Source organism: Panthera uncia, chromosome E1 (genome assembly GCF_023721935.1).
Source record: "Panthera uncia isolate 11264 chromosome E1, Puncia_PCG_1.0, whole genome shotgun sequence".
In the NCBI taxonomy this organism is placed as follows: Eukaryota; Metazoa; Chordata; class Mammalia; order Carnivora; family Felidae; genus Panthera; species Panthera uncia.
Window position 1 is genome coordinate 12,687,327 of NC_064814.1, and position 14,927 is coordinate 12,702,253.

The window sequence follows — 14,927 nt, forward strand, 5'->3', positions numbered from 1 at the left end:
TGCTTGGGGTGCCTGGCTGGCTCAGTCAGTATAGCATGGGACTCTTGATCTCAGGGTCATGAGTTCAAGCCCTATGTTGAGCATAGAGCTTACTTAAAAAAGAAAAAGATTTTTTAAAAAGTATTTTATTGTCAAGCGATCTCCACACTCAGTGTGGGGCTCAAACTCACAACCCCAAGATCAAGAGCCATACACTCTACTAATTGAGCCAGCCAGACACCCTAAGAATTTTTTTATGCTAAAGATAATACAGCTTTGAAACTTCCATTTTTACATAATTCTTTGTGCAGTAAATGTTAAGTAACTCCTCGATACAGTCATAACAAGTACTTAGTAATATGTGTTAGGCAACTGGGGAACTGAGCCACACTTTAAAGTAAGTAGACATGATCTCTTACGAGGCTTGCAGTTTAGCGGGGAAAATCAATTATTAATCAAACAGTTCCCAAATTACTAACTAAATCAGGACTAGTGGTACATGAAGAAGTACAGGTGGTGTAGGTCACTTCCCTGAGAAAGTTGAGACTGGAAGGATAAATAGGACTTTGTCATCGGAGGGGCTGAGGTGGGGCCAGGGGGCACGTGTTCCAGGCTGAGGAATTTTTTGGGCTTGGGCCATGAGGTGGAAAGCAGGCCTGTGTGGCTGGACTGGAATGGTGGGGATGAGGGGGGGGGGGCAGGACTTCAAGATGGCATTAGGAATTGGGGCTCAATTCTAAAGTCCACTCGGGAGTGTTGCCAGGTTCTAAACAGGGGAAGGGCATGATCAGAGTTGCATTACCAAAGAATTACTGAGGGTACCCTGTAGAATGGATTGGATGGGCAAGTGTAGACACCTGAGCTGACTTAGGGCTTTTCTAATGGAAGAGACTGGATGGTGGCTTGAACACAAGAGGTAGCAGACAGGAGGGATGAACCGGAGAAATGGGATTTGTTGACTGTTGAGGGCAGGGGCACTGAGGTAGCTTCAGGATAGTACTAAGTTGCCTGTTTTCCTTTGCAGCGGAAGGCAGACAGATCGCTGCCAATATGAGGGGTATCGGGATGATGCCCAATGACATTCCTGAGTGGAAGAAGCATGCTTTTGGGGGCAACAAAGCTTCTTATGGAAAAAAGACCCAAATGTCAATCATTGAACAGAGAGAGAGCCTGCCCATCTACAAACTGAAGGAGCAGCTTGTCCAGGTGAGATGCCCCTTTGTGTTGTATTGGTGCAGGAGTAGCGGTGTTTTCTAAAAGAAGGATGACGTGTTTGAACTGAAATTAGCTGGACAGGTATGTGTACATTTGTACATTTGTACATTCTCCAAAGAGGATAGAAAAAAACCCAGAATGTTTCCAAGTACTTTAAAATACATATGTGTATTAGTGTATACATTGTCTAAAGTTTATTTAAGTAATCTGTACCTAACATGGGGCTTGAACTCACAACTCCCAGATCAAGAGTTGGATGTTTCACAGACTGAACCATCCAGGCGCCTCTACCTTTTTTTTTTCCCCCAAAGAAGAAATAAACCTGTTGGAACTGGTGGCCCCTAGAGCAGTTCCAAGTGGGCAGACCAATATCTCTGGTCAGTAAGAAAAATGGGGATGCTTGACCAATGATCCCATATGGGCAAGACTTTGCTTTAGGTAGTTATTTCCATTTTTTTGGAGATTGGATTTTAAGACAACCAAACTTTCCCTAGGCAACTGAGTTTACTAGTTCACAGTGAATCCTTTCAGTGCTATCTCAGACGTACACAAACAAGTACAAGTACATATGCACATGCATTCATAGACATTATATGTTTTATGTGTATTGTATGTTTCTAGATGGCAGGCAGCATATTACGCATATACTCTGCATCTTGTTTTTCCCCTTAATGATACAGCTCAGAAATTGTTCCTTTTTTCGTGTGTGGTGGTGGTTTGTTATGTGGATATGCCCTGGCTTATTTAACTAGTCCTTATTTAACTAGCCCTGTATTAATAGACATATAGGTTGATGGCAATCCTTTGCTGTTATAAACGGTGTAGAAATAAGATGACTTTTGGGGTATGGAGATTTGGCAGTGGAAAGGAACACGTTATATGCCTATTTTATTTACTGTTGAATTCTTTAACCATGTGGATGTAGTACTTAAAAAAAATATGTAGAATCAGAGATACCTGGGTGGTAGCTTACGCTTTTAGCATTGCCTTTATGTTTTTATAAATTTAAGAAAATGAATAAGGGGCGCTGGGTGGCTCAGTCGGTTGAGCGTCCGACTTCAGCTCAGGTCATGATCTCACACTCCATGAGTTCGAGCCCCGTGTCGGGCTGTGTGCTGACAGCTCAGAGCCTGGAGCCCGCTTCAGATTCTGTGTCTCCCCCTCTCTCTGCCCCTCCCCTGCTCATGCTCTCTCTCTCTCTCTCAAAAATAACTAAAAACATTAAAAAAAAAATTTAAAAAGAAAACGAATAAAATTTTTAAAAAATAGAATTGAGTCATTTAAAGAATACCCATAAAGTTTCAAGTTTTTAAGTTATACATGCAGTTAAAATAAGAAAGAGCCTTGCCCATAGAAAACCACCATTAATATTTTTTTATGTGTGATTAAAAATAATTTTAACTCTGTAATCTCACCATATGTATATTATCGATCCCCCTTTTCTTCTTTAGTGTTGGAACGTAAATATTATTTTCCTCCAGAGTAATGTGGGAGATTTTAATGACTGTATTTGTTTATATTCTGTTAATTTCAGGCTGTTCATGACAATCAAATCCTGATTGTTATTGGAGAGACAGGATCTGGGAAGACAACGCAGATCACCCAATACCTGGCAGAGGCAGGCTACACTTCCCGGGGCAAGATTGGATGTACCCAGCCCCGAAGAGTAGCAGCCATGTCGGTGGCCAAAAGAGTGTCGGAGGAGTTTGGTTGTTGCTTAGGCCAGGAGGTAAATGGGTACTGAAGTTGTTTCGGAAATGCCTAAAGAAAGTGTCAAAAGGCCCACATCTCCACCTATAAAATGAGAATAGTACTACCTTTCTTCAGGTTTCTCCTGAGGGGTAGAGGGTTGTCGTCATTGATGTGTTCAGGGTCAAGTCCAAGGCAGATTTTACTAAGAGGAAATCACTGCACATCTTGCTCAGATTCTTACCTAAGATTTCAGGTAACAGTCTAACTGGGCTACAGTCTTGGTTGGGAATTGCAGAGAGGAGAGATTTGTGTCTAGGTTTTCAGCTTTGGTTCTGCTTTAGGTGGGCTACACCATTCGGTTTGAGGACTGCACCAGCCCAGAAACAGTCATCAAGTACATGACAGATGGGATGTTGCTCCGAGAGTGCCTGATTGATCCCGACCTCACACAGTATGCAATCATCATGCTGGATGAGGCGCACGAGAGAACAATTCACACTGATGTGCTCTTTGGATTGTTGAAGAAGGTACTAGGTGCTCTTTGGCGACCCTTCTTCTACCTGTTGGGGACTGAATCCTGGGAATTGGATTTGAGTACCTGTGCCTTACTGGTGAGTCCTTCTTAGTAAAGCCACACTGCACTTCTCTTTAGACGGTCCAGAAACGGCAGGACATGAAGCTGATTGTCACCTCAGCCACATTGGATGCAGTGAAGTTTTCTCAGTACTTCTATGAAGCTCCCATCTTCACCATCCCAGGTCGAACATATCCAGTGGAAATACTGTACACAAAGGAACCTGAGACAGATTATCTGGATGCCAGCTTGATCACTGTCATGCAGATCCACTTAACAGAACCACCAGGTAGGAGGAAAGAGAATTTTTTTCCTCATGGGCCAAAAGTCCTAATGCAGGTAGCTTTTTTTCTCATCTTTTAAAAAATGTCTTTTAAATATTGGTCTCCCTGCAAGCCCAAGTCTTGCATGTTTGAAGCGGTGGTAATGGTCTATACAATAACATGAAGCATAGACACAAATTTTAAAAAATAAAAAATGAGAAAAAATGAAAAACCAGAATAAACATGGACAGATGAAAACCTCTTGGTTTCTTAGAGGTCGGAATAGGAGCGTGTTTTCCATCATTGGGCGTTCTTTTAATATCACCGTGGCTTTCGTGTGGAACATACACACAGGAAGTAAACGTTCTCTTCTTAGGTGACATCCTCGTCTTCCTGACTGGTCAGGAGGAGATCGATACCGCGTGCGAGATCCTGTACGAGAGAATGAAATCCCTGGGACCGGATGTCCCGGAGCTGATCATCCTGCCCGTGTACTCTGCTCTCCCCAGTGAGATGCAGACCCGAATCTTTGACCCGGCCCCACCTGGCAGCAGAAAGGTAACGCTGGGCAGATGGGAAGCGCCCGCATGCTCTGAAACCACGTGGGGTGTGCACCTGGCCCTGATGGGGATTGCTTCGGGTGTATGCGAGCCTTGTTTTTTTATGTCTTAGAAAATAGTCCGACCAATCTGTTAAGGAATGAGGATCTTATATGCGGCCCCTGCTCCTCTTCCTCTCCTTCATTCAGCAAGTATCTTTGAAGCGTCTGTCAGGCTTTGGGGTACACGCCGGGGTGGGAGGCCAGGCCTCTATCTGCCATGGGGCATCTACTGAGAGACAGGCCTTTAACATATGGTGTGAAAGAGCTGCTGGGGCTCTGTGTACCCAGAGGGGGAGCCCCTGACCCAGAATTCTTAGAGGAGGTGAGGATCTAAGCTAGTCCTGAAGAGCACGTGGCTGCTCACATAGACGAGAAGGACAGCAGGACACGAGAGGACAGCCTGTGGTAGCCCAGGGGCAAGAGCATGCAGAGCCTTTCAGGGGCTGCGTAGTTCGTAGTTCATGGCTGGAGCTAACTGCTGTGCATGTGAGACGGGAGAGAGGAGGCAGATGGACTTTTTCAAATAACAGTTTTACTAAGATAGATATAAATACAATTCACCTCTTTAAAACAGAATTCAGTGACTTTTAGTATATTCACAGAATTGTGTGACCATTAATTACCATTAATAGTAATTAACCATTAATCAGTACAGTTGATTTTAGAATAATTTCATGACCCCCAGAAGAAACCCTGTCCCCTTTAACAGTCACCTCCTCCCCCCCGCTCGCCCCCCCACAATTCCCCCTTCTGCTCAGCCCCTGGAAACCACTAATCTATTTTCTGGAGTTGCTTATTCTGGACACTTCATATAAATGGAATAATGTAATATGTGGTCCTTGGTGACTGGCTTCTTTCACTCAGCATATTTTCAAGCTCCATCCATGTTGTTGCATGTGTCAGGACTTCATTTTTTTTTTTTTTTTTTTTTGCCCAATAATATTCTGTCGTAGAATGATATTCTACATCCACAGAGTGGATGTACCACATTTTGTTTACCCGTTCCTCAGCTGTTGGACATTTGGGTTGTTTCCACATTTTAGGTATTATGAACAATGCTGCTAGGAGCGTTTGTTTACAAGTTTCTGTGCAGGCATATGTTTTCACTTCTCTTGAGTATATTCCTAGGAATGGAAGACAGATGGATTTGAATAACATTGAAGAGTTAGAGTGGGCAAGACCTAGTGGGTGCCTGGAGGTATAGGGGTGAAGGGCGGGGAGAAGTCAAGAATGACTCCCAGCTTTCTGGCTTGGACAGCTGGACGGAAGATGGTGCTGAGGAGGGAAAGACGGAGGAGGAGCAGGTTTGGGGGGGTGGAAAGACGGCGATTCCTCCTCTGTTCTGTTGGTGATGATCGGACTTCTTTGGAAGAGGGCTCTGCAGCTCTGTGGCAGGTGGAAGCCTTTCAGGGCCAGTGAGATGCTGGCATGACGTGGGATGTTCTGGTGCTTCCTTGCAATGATTTTTCCAAGCAATTGTGGTTTATTAGCTGAACCTCTGTGGAAGAACAGTGGCAGTGCCAAGCCGAGACCAATAATCTTCTAGATCACGCGTACTGCTGCATACACACAAACCGTGAAATTCCTCTGCCGCCTCGTTCATTTTATGATCGGGGAAAAAAAAAATCTCTCTCTTGTTCCACATACACAAACAGCCCATTTTGTAGTCCAGATGTCCCCACGGGGGAAGAAAAATCTCATTTTGCACTGGCACATGTGATGCCAGGAAATCTCTGCTTTCCCAGGGTGCGAGAAAATTAAAATTGTAGTAATCAACATTGGATCTAGAAAATGAGATATGTAGCCATTTGCACCAAATGAAATTGGCTTTCATTGGCTTTTGCTTTCTCCTCTTCCACTTCTCCTCTCAGGTACCACCCTGTCCCCAACTTGACCCTTAAGATGAAGCCAAACAGAATAAGTGCCAGCTAGTCACCTAGAAAGGGAGATTGCTGCACAGTCCTTTAGGAAAGATGTCTGGGGTCAGATGTCCTGTGTCACACCTCAGGGCTGAGCCTGGGCAGCTCACTCCAGCTGTGTCCCTCTTGTCTGCAGGTCGTGATTGCCACCAACATCGCAGAGACCTCGCTGACCATTGACGGCATCTACTATGTGGTGGACCCTGGGTTTGTGAAGCAGAAAGTTTACAATTCCAAGACTGGCATCGACCAGCTCGTGGTCACTCCAATCTCTCAGGTATGGCAGCGTCTATCCACAGTGGTCCTGAAAATCCTCTTTGAGGCTTCTCTGAAAATTTTTTATGATTTTGTATTTTGAACTTCATTGTTTTCAAAGATGAACCTTTAAGGTACTAGGGGCTTTTGTGAGATAAGGGACGTTTTTGTGTTGTTTGTGTTTAATCTTCAGGGTAGTGTTTTGATATTAAAAAGCCTCGTCAAATGTGAAATTAAAAAAAAAGTTTAACTTAGCACTCTAGATTATAAAAATATAAAAGAACGTATTTTTAAAAATACCGTGCTTAGCCGCAGACATCTGAGGTAGTAATAATGCATGAGACGTTAATGTGTTTCTTTGGTTATTATGGAATCATTTCCTACTCAAATTATTTTTAAAAATGAATAACCTGGTCTGCCTTTTTGAGGACATTTTGGCTACAGCGTATCCAACATTGAAAAGTTCATTCTTTGGACAAAAGAGTTCCACTTCCGGGAGTACATCTCAAAGTTTAGTAGTGACTGAGCGCATGTCTGAGAGTAAGGGAAACGGATGTTCACTGAAGCATTATTTATGTGAAAGGAAACCTGGGAAAATTCTAGCTGAACTCCAGAAGGAAAGTCGTTTAATAAAAGATGGTATATCCACGCCATAGAATGTTGTGTGGCGTTAACAGGGTGGTGCGCATCTATGTTTAATGACATCAGCATATAATTGTGATGTGTTTTTTGAAAAAAGTGAGCTGAAACGTAGCATGAGCAGTAGAATCCAACTTTTGTTTAAAAATAAATAGCGCACGCGGGTATACAGTGTGCATGAGCGTGCCTGGGACTGAAAGCACGTAGTCAACACGGTCGTCGGGGTTATCTGTCGGTGGAGCTGCTGGCTACCATGTTGAGGGGGGTGAAATGCATTGTTTTTCTTTATGCTTCTACGTATTTTCTTAATATTTTATAAGAGGCACGTATGATTTTCGTCATCCATAAAAATCATAAGGCTGTTTTCATTTTGAGCTTAAGGTAACAGTAGCTACCACTTGTAGAGTTCTTAGTAAGTGCCAGGCGTGAGGTACTTGTACAATACACAAACTCATTGCATTCTCACATCCATCCTCGGTGGTGGGTGTTGTTATTACCCTCATTTCACAGATGAGCATGAGGCACAGAGGGGTTAAGTGACTTGCCTAAGGTCACACAGCTGGGGGAGCCAGGATTGGAACCGGGGTAGTCTGGCCCCTGCGTGGTGGGTGCAACTCGCAGTGATTGAGAAATTAGCTGTACTTGGCCTCTCTGATTTGGAGAGACATCTGTAGAATGCTGTGGAGTCTGCCAGTGTGTGCCATTGCTGCCTGCCTTTGTGTGGTTAGAGACTTCTACTGTATCCTTTGGTTTGGGGCTGGCATAGGAATTTGTAAAATCCTGATAACCATTTTTTTTTGTTTTGTTTTGTTTTGAAAGTTCACTTATTTTGAGGGCGGGGGAAGGGCAGAATGAGAGAAGGAGAGAGAGAGAATCCCAAGCAAGCTCTGCACTGTCAGTGCAGAGCCTGATGAAGGGCTCGAACTCATGAACTGTGAGATCATGACCTGAGCTGAAATCCAAAGTCGGACGCTTAACCACCCAGGTGCCCCAATCCCGATACCGTTTGTCATAAGACAGGTGGTTTTGTCAGCAAATTGCCCTCTTCAGATTGCTATTCACTGTTTCCTGGCAACCTGTGGTTAAACTACCTATATATCTTTTTTGTATTTTTTATTTTTTGTAATTTTTTTTTAATGTTTATTCATTTTTGAGAGACATAGAGCAGGAGCAGGGGACGGGCAGAGAGAGAGGGAAACACAGAATCTGAAGCAGGCTTCAGGCTGTGAGCTGTCAGCACAGAGCCCAACGCGGGGCTCGAGCCCACGAATTGTGAGATTATGGCCTGAGCTGAAGTTGGATGCTTAACTGACTGAGTCACCCAGGTGCCCCTCCCTGTATATCTTTTTAATTTAAAAATTAGTGCTCCTTTCCCTTAAATAGTGCAGAGAAGTATTACATTATTTGGGGGAAATAGGAGAAAAATGTTTAAATTATCCATAATCCTACTACCACCAACTGTCATCATTTTGATGTTTTTCATGCCCATCTTTTTTATTTTTATTTTTTTTACCTTTATTTATTTTTGAGAGACAGAGAAAGAGCACAAGCGGGGGAGGGGCAGAGAGAGAAGGAGACACAGAATCTGACGCAGGCTCCAGGCTCCAAGCCGTCAGCACAGAGCCCGATGTGGGGCTCGAACTTACCAACCGCGAGATCATGACCTGAGCCGAAGTCAGACGCTCAACCGACTGAGCCACCCAGGCGCCCCTTGCCCATCTTTTTTTATGTTTGTTGCTTGTTTGCAAGTCTAGTAGTCTACTAAGTATGCAGTTTTGTGCATTTTTTGTTTAAATATTTAATTTTCTTCATTATTAAGGTATAAAACATGTTCAACATCAGATATTTGTGAAAGTATAGAAAATAGAACCTATCTGCAAGCCTACCATCAGAGTTAGCCTCAGTTTTAGGGCAATTTTTTCCTTTTGCTAGTTTTTTTTTTTTTAATACAAAATTAGTATTATTTTATAACTTGCTTTTTCACTTCTATGCATGAACATTTCCTTCTGTCATTGAGAGTCCCAACCTGATTTTTAAAATGGCTACAAGAGTCATCATTGTTATGGTTAACGTTACATTTCTTTAGTTCATTTACATTTTTGGCCACAACTGTGGGGATGGTGTTTTTCATGTTACGCTTTTTCTATTGTGCCACACTATTTTGAATGTGTATTTCTGGGATCTTTATATTTCTTCCATTCACATTGCTTGTATTTGCCTCACTTGAACTTTCCTGAAATGCTGAGTTTTAGGGAATGATAAAAGCATTGATAGTCTCGGAAATGGTCCTAAAGGAAGTGAAAAACCCCACTTCAGATTTTTGCCGGTTGCTAAGTGTCCCCCGCCCTTTAGCAGATTTCCTGGGCAAAGCCGTTCAGCAACGTTTTACAGATATGTTACTTTTATATACCCGCCCCTCTAGGCTCAGGCAAAGCAGCGAGCTGGCAGAGCCGGGAGAACGGGCCCAGGGAAGTGTTACAGGCTGTACACAGAACGTGCCTACCGAGATGAAATGCTGACCACCAATGTGCCGGAAATCCAGAGGACCAACCTGGCGAGCACAGTGCTCTCTCTCAAGGTAGAAATCACTGTCTTGTTAGAATGGGTTGGTGGAATACTCCAATCCTACGTCCATAGTAAATGAATGTCAGTTTTACGAACCTCGTTAAATACTTTAGTAACCTCCTGGAACCAGTCCCTTTGAAAGGAATGCAAACGGCTGTGATAACAGCCTCTCCACTGTGGGTCTGGGGCTAAGTTGCCATGTCTGCTGTGAGCACACGGTTTTTTCTTACCTTAACAGCCAGCAGGATACTTGGTTATAAAAGATTTTAGTTAGCGTTTTCTAAAAGGATATTAGAAAAATCTAATTAGTGCCAAAGTGTGGACAGGCACAGTTCCTTCAACCCTCGTCCAATTCTCTTCTTTTAGAATGGCAGCAGAACTCCCCGTCCAAAAACTTTGCAAGGGAACTGTCAGTACAGGTTTGAGACTGACCCTCTGGGAGCTTGGTTTTCATTCTGAATCATTGCTCTTCCTCTCTCAGTCCCCAGTGAGGACCCTCATTTTCTTTTGGCAGGGGGAGCTGCATGAATAATTTCCCAGATGATGGCATCCCCACCCCCTGACACTGATGCTGCCCTGGGGCCCTGGCACTCTACTGGTGCAGAGTGCTCTGTTGTAATTTATTATTCATTTGGTATAAGAGAGACTAAACCAGAGCTTCAGGAAAAAAACCCGGTTCAGTCTCTGGAGTGAGAACAGAGCGGCATCTGTGGCTCAAACTTCTGCTCCGAGCTCTGAGTCCTTGGCAAATTTATCTGCTCAGCCCTCTGTTCTACGTTCTCCTTTCCAAAAGTGAGCTATTAATAGTATCTGTTGTGAAAATAAAAGATAATACAGGTAAAGGCCCTTGGCATAGTGCTTACTGATTGCTAGCATAATTCCTTGTAGTTGTTATTCATACAATAAGCATTTATTGAACACCTGCTGTGTTTATGGTCACAGTCATGTTAGGGGAGAGAAACAGAAGGCTTAGGTCCTACCGCATCCCCCTTATATGCCCTGGGATAATGCATCATTCATTTGTTTCTTTGATTCATCAGATTAGCTAACAAATGTATTGAATGCCTACTCTGTAAGGCCCGCCGATTGCACTGTTATTGTGGTTTTGTGTCTGTGCTTTCCATTGTGAACTCTTCGAGAACTGGGACCATACCTTAGTCATCCTTATAGCCTGACAGGGTATGAGGCACTTCCTAGATGCACAGTAGTAATTATGTATGCAAGAGACAGCAGAAGCTGGTGTGCTGTTTTTTTTTTTTTTTAAATTGTGGTAAAATACACAGCACATTACCCTTTTAACCTTTTTAAGATATATAGTTCAATGGCATTCAGTACATTCACAGTGCTGTGCAGCCATCACCACTGTCCGTTCCCAGGACTTTTTCTTCATTCCAGACAGAGACTTTGTACCCCGTAAACTAAACCATCCCTTCTTTGCTCCCTCCAGCCCCTGGTAACCATTATTCCACTTTCTGGTCTCTGTGAACTTAATTTCCATGTAAATGGAATCATGCAGTATTTGTCCTTTTGTGTCTGGGCTGTTTTGCTTAGCATAGTGTTTTCAAGGTTCATTATGTTGGAGCATGTGTTAGAATTTCATTCCTTTTTAAGGGTGAATACTATTCCATCGTGTATGTCTTGTTTATCCATTCATCTGTTGATGGATATTTGGGTGGTTTCTACCTTTTGGCTATTGTGAATAGTGCTGCTGTGAAAATTAGTGTACAAGTGTCTGCTTGTGTCCCTCCTTTCTTTTGGGCATATCTAGAAGTGGGAGTTGCTGGATCATATGGTGATCCTATGTTTAACTTACTGAGAAATCATCAAGCTTCTTCACAGCGGCAGCACCGTTTTTGCCTTGTCACTGGCAATGTATGAGGGTCCTGATTTTTCTACATCCTTGCCAACACTTGTTCTGTTCTTTTCCTGATTCTAGCCATCCTAGTGGGTGTGAAATGGCATCTCGTTGTGCTTTTGATTTGCATTTCCCTAATTACCAGTTATGTCGAGCATATTTTCATGTGCTTTTTGGCCATTTTTATAACCTCTGTGGGGAAATGTCTCTTCAAATCCTTTGCCCCCCCCCCTTTTTTTGGAAAATCATCTTCCAGTAACTTTAGGGGGAAAAATACGTGTATATATATACGTGTATGTGTGTGTGTGTGTGTGTGTGTGTGTGTGTGTGTGTGTGTATGTTTGTGTTTATATATATTATATATATATATTTTTAAGTTTATTTAGTTAATTTTGAGAGAGCACGTGAGCAAGGGAGGGTCAGAGAGAGAGAGAGAGAGAGAGAGAGAGAATCCCAGTCTCCACACTATCAGCACATAGCCCAACATGGGGCTCGAACTCACAAACTGTGAGATCATGCCTTGAGCCGAAGTCAAGAGTCAGATCCTTAACTGACTGAGCCGCCCAGGTGCCCCTGCCCATTTGTAAGTTGTCTTCTTTTTGTTGTTGAGTTGTATTTACATTTACTTTGAAGGAGTGGTTTTTATTTTTATTTTATTTTTTTTTTAAGTTTTTATATTTAGAGAGAACGACAGAGCACGCATGTGTGTATAGGCGCGAGTGGGAGAGGGGCGGAAAGAGAGAGAGGGAGAGAGAGAATCCCAAGCAGGCCCCACGCTGTCAGTGCAGAGCCTGATGTGGGGCTCAATCCCACGAACTGTGAGATCATGATCTGAGCCAAGATCAAGAGACGGACGCTTAACCAACTGAACCACCCAGGGCGCCCTGAAGAAGTGGTTTTAAAAGTCTCCTGAGAGGAGCTCCTGAGTGGCTCAGTCGGTTAAGTGTCTGACTGTGGCTTAGGTCATGATCTCACAGTTTGTGAGTTCAAGCCCCGTGTTGGGCTCTGTGCCGACAGCTCAGAGCCTGGAGTTGCTTCAGATTCTGTGTCTCCCTCTCTTTCTGCCCCCCTGCCACTCGTGCTCTCTCTCAAAAACAAATAAACATTAAAAAAAAAAAAAAGTTTCCTGAGAACGTGTAAGCTTTCTGTCGGTCTGAGTTTTATGTGGTTCAGCCGTGGGGGTGACTGCTGATCTTGAGGATGACTTCCTACTTGCAATAGAAGAAACTGGAAAGAAGTAGACAAGTACTCTCCTTCCACGTTAACACTGGCAGGGCTGACCCTCCCAACACACACTTTCTTTCCTTCTTTTCTAGGCCATGGGCATCAATGACCTGCTGTCCTTTGACTTCATGGATGCCCCTCCGATGGAAACCTTGATCACAGCCATGGAGCAACTGTACACACTGGGGGCCTTGGATGACGAGGGCCTGCTTACTCGCCTGGGCCGCAGGGTAGGAGACAGACTTAACTTCTGGTCCTTTTGGGGAGATTCCCTGGCCAGCCTTCCATACTCTTTATTCTGTGCAAAATCAAACTCTGGGGCCCTGGATAAACTTTGAGGAGAATTCTAGATGCCCGTTTTTAAATTGGATTTTCCACTGTTACTTAAAACTATTTCTTCTTTACAGAAAAAGGAATTCTATCCACAGTTTTACTTCAGGATGTATATATATGTATATGTTTTTTAAATTAAAACAGTTTTCTTTTGTTTTGGGGGAGGAGTGTATGTGCGTGCATGCGAGTGGGAAGAGGGGAAGAAGGAAAGAGAGAGAGAGAGAGAGAGAGAGAAAATCTCAAGCAGGCCCCATGCTCAGTGCAGAGGCCAACACAGGGCTTGATCCCATAACTGTGGCATCATAACCTGAACTGAAGTCAAGAGTTGGAGGCTCAACCGACTAAGCCACCCAGGTACCCCTCTTCAGGATATGTTATTGAGTCTAAATTTTAAAAGATGTCTGCAAAATTCCCATCTGTCCCGACAGTAGTTATGTCTTTGGTCACATACATTTCGTTGAGGTTTATTTGGGAAAGTAAAAAACGACATTCTTCCGATAGAGAGAGGCAACTCACATCATCATGCTTGAGTCAATGTCCTGTGGTCTGTTGCCCCCTCGGACCATCAGTGTCTGATGCTGGCAAGTACCGACGGGTTTTCCCCAGGGCAACTGTAGTTTCTTCTTCTCCCTCTAGATGGCAGAATTCCCTCTGGAGCCAATGCTGTGCAAAATGCTGATCATGTCTGTGCATCTGGGCTGCAGTGAGGAAATGCTGACCATTGTGTCCATGCTGTCTGTGCAGAATGTCTTCTACAGGCCCAAGGTAGGGAGTTCAGACTCAAATTCAGGTAGGGGTGTGGCGAAGGTGGGTAAAATCAGCCTGTTGCCACAGAAGTGCTTACAGTGGACACTTGACAGGGTCACATAGGGCTCCCTGGAACTGCTGGGTGATTACTTAGTAGCTGTTGGACAGAAAACGATCCTCTATCCCACTTCTTGGCAGGATAAACAAGCCCTTGCAGATCAAAAGAAAGCTAAATTCCACCAGACCGAAGGGGACCACCTCACCCTACTGGCTGTGTACAACTCCTGGAAGAACAACAAGTTCTCCAACCCCTGGTGCTATGAGAACTTCATCCAGGCTCGTTCGCTGCGTCGGGCCCAGGATATTCGCAAGCAGATGTTAGGCATAATGGACAGGTAACATCTGGCGACTTTTCGAAACCATGTGTGAATTCAACCTGCTTGACCGTCATGTCTGTTGATCTCTAAATGCACCTGAGAGAAGTTACAGGCTCCTCACATAAGCTTTTTCCTCCAGCTTTTCCATCTTTGTTATACCTCTCTCCAAGCAAGGGTGCAGCTGAGAATCACTTCAGAAAGTTCCTAAGAGGTTGATTTATTAGTTGTTGAAAAATGCTTAGTTTACAGGCATCTGGGACATTATTGGTAGAGTTGAATAAGATCTCTGGCTCTTACTGTATCCATCTTGCCCACTGTGGAGCTGTGCCTGTGGTACCTTTAGGTACCTCTTCCAGAGGGGAACCCCAGACTCTGGGGACCCATGGTGGGGGTGTTGGGCACCATCATTCTGGAAGACAGAACCTCTGAATGCAAGGTAGTCTCCCATCTTTATCTTCCCTTGATTTATTGCCCTGCTAGACACAAGCTGGATGTGGTCTCCTGTGGCAAGTCCACAGTCCGAGTGCAAAAGGCCATCTGCAGTGGATTCTTCCGGAATGCTGCCAAGAAAGACCCTCAGGAGGGCTACCGGACACTGATTGACCAACAGGTGGTCTACATCCACCCTTCCAGTGCTCTCTTCAATAGACAGCCAGAATGGTAGGTGGGCAGGGGCAGGGCCAGGGTCT

The 14,927-nt window shown here is 44.0% G+C and overlaps 1 protein-coding gene across 1 annotated transcript in view; it reads left to right on the plus strand.

The window, feature by feature from the left end:
* DHX8 (DEAH-box helicase 8) overlaps nucleotides 1–14,927 on the plus strand; it is a 32,245-nt gene that overhangs the window by 13,936 nt on the left and 3,382 nt on the right. The window contains exons 12-22 of the mRNA XM_049636197.1: nucleotides 1,004–1,185; nucleotides 2,729–2,923; nucleotides 3,228–3,413; nucleotides 3,539–3,749; nucleotides 4,100–4,281; nucleotides 6,380–6,520; nucleotides 9,560–9,715; nucleotides 12,874–13,011; nucleotides 13,751–13,879; nucleotides 14,060–14,256; nucleotides 14,719–14,898. Coding sequence (XP_049492154.1) covers nucleotides 1,004–1,185; nucleotides 2,729–2,923; nucleotides 3,228–3,413; nucleotides 3,539–3,749; nucleotides 4,100–4,281; nucleotides 6,380–6,520; nucleotides 9,560–9,715; nucleotides 12,874–13,011; nucleotides 13,751–13,879; nucleotides 14,060–14,256; nucleotides 14,719–14,898 — 1,897 coding nt within the window. The remainder of the gene's footprint in view (nucleotides 1–1,003; nucleotides 1,186–2,728; nucleotides 2,924–3,227; nucleotides 3,414–3,538; nucleotides 3,750–4,099; nucleotides 4,282–6,379; nucleotides 6,521–9,559; nucleotides 9,716–12,873; nucleotides 13,012–13,750; nucleotides 13,880–14,059; nucleotides 14,257–14,718; nucleotides 14,899–14,927) is intronic.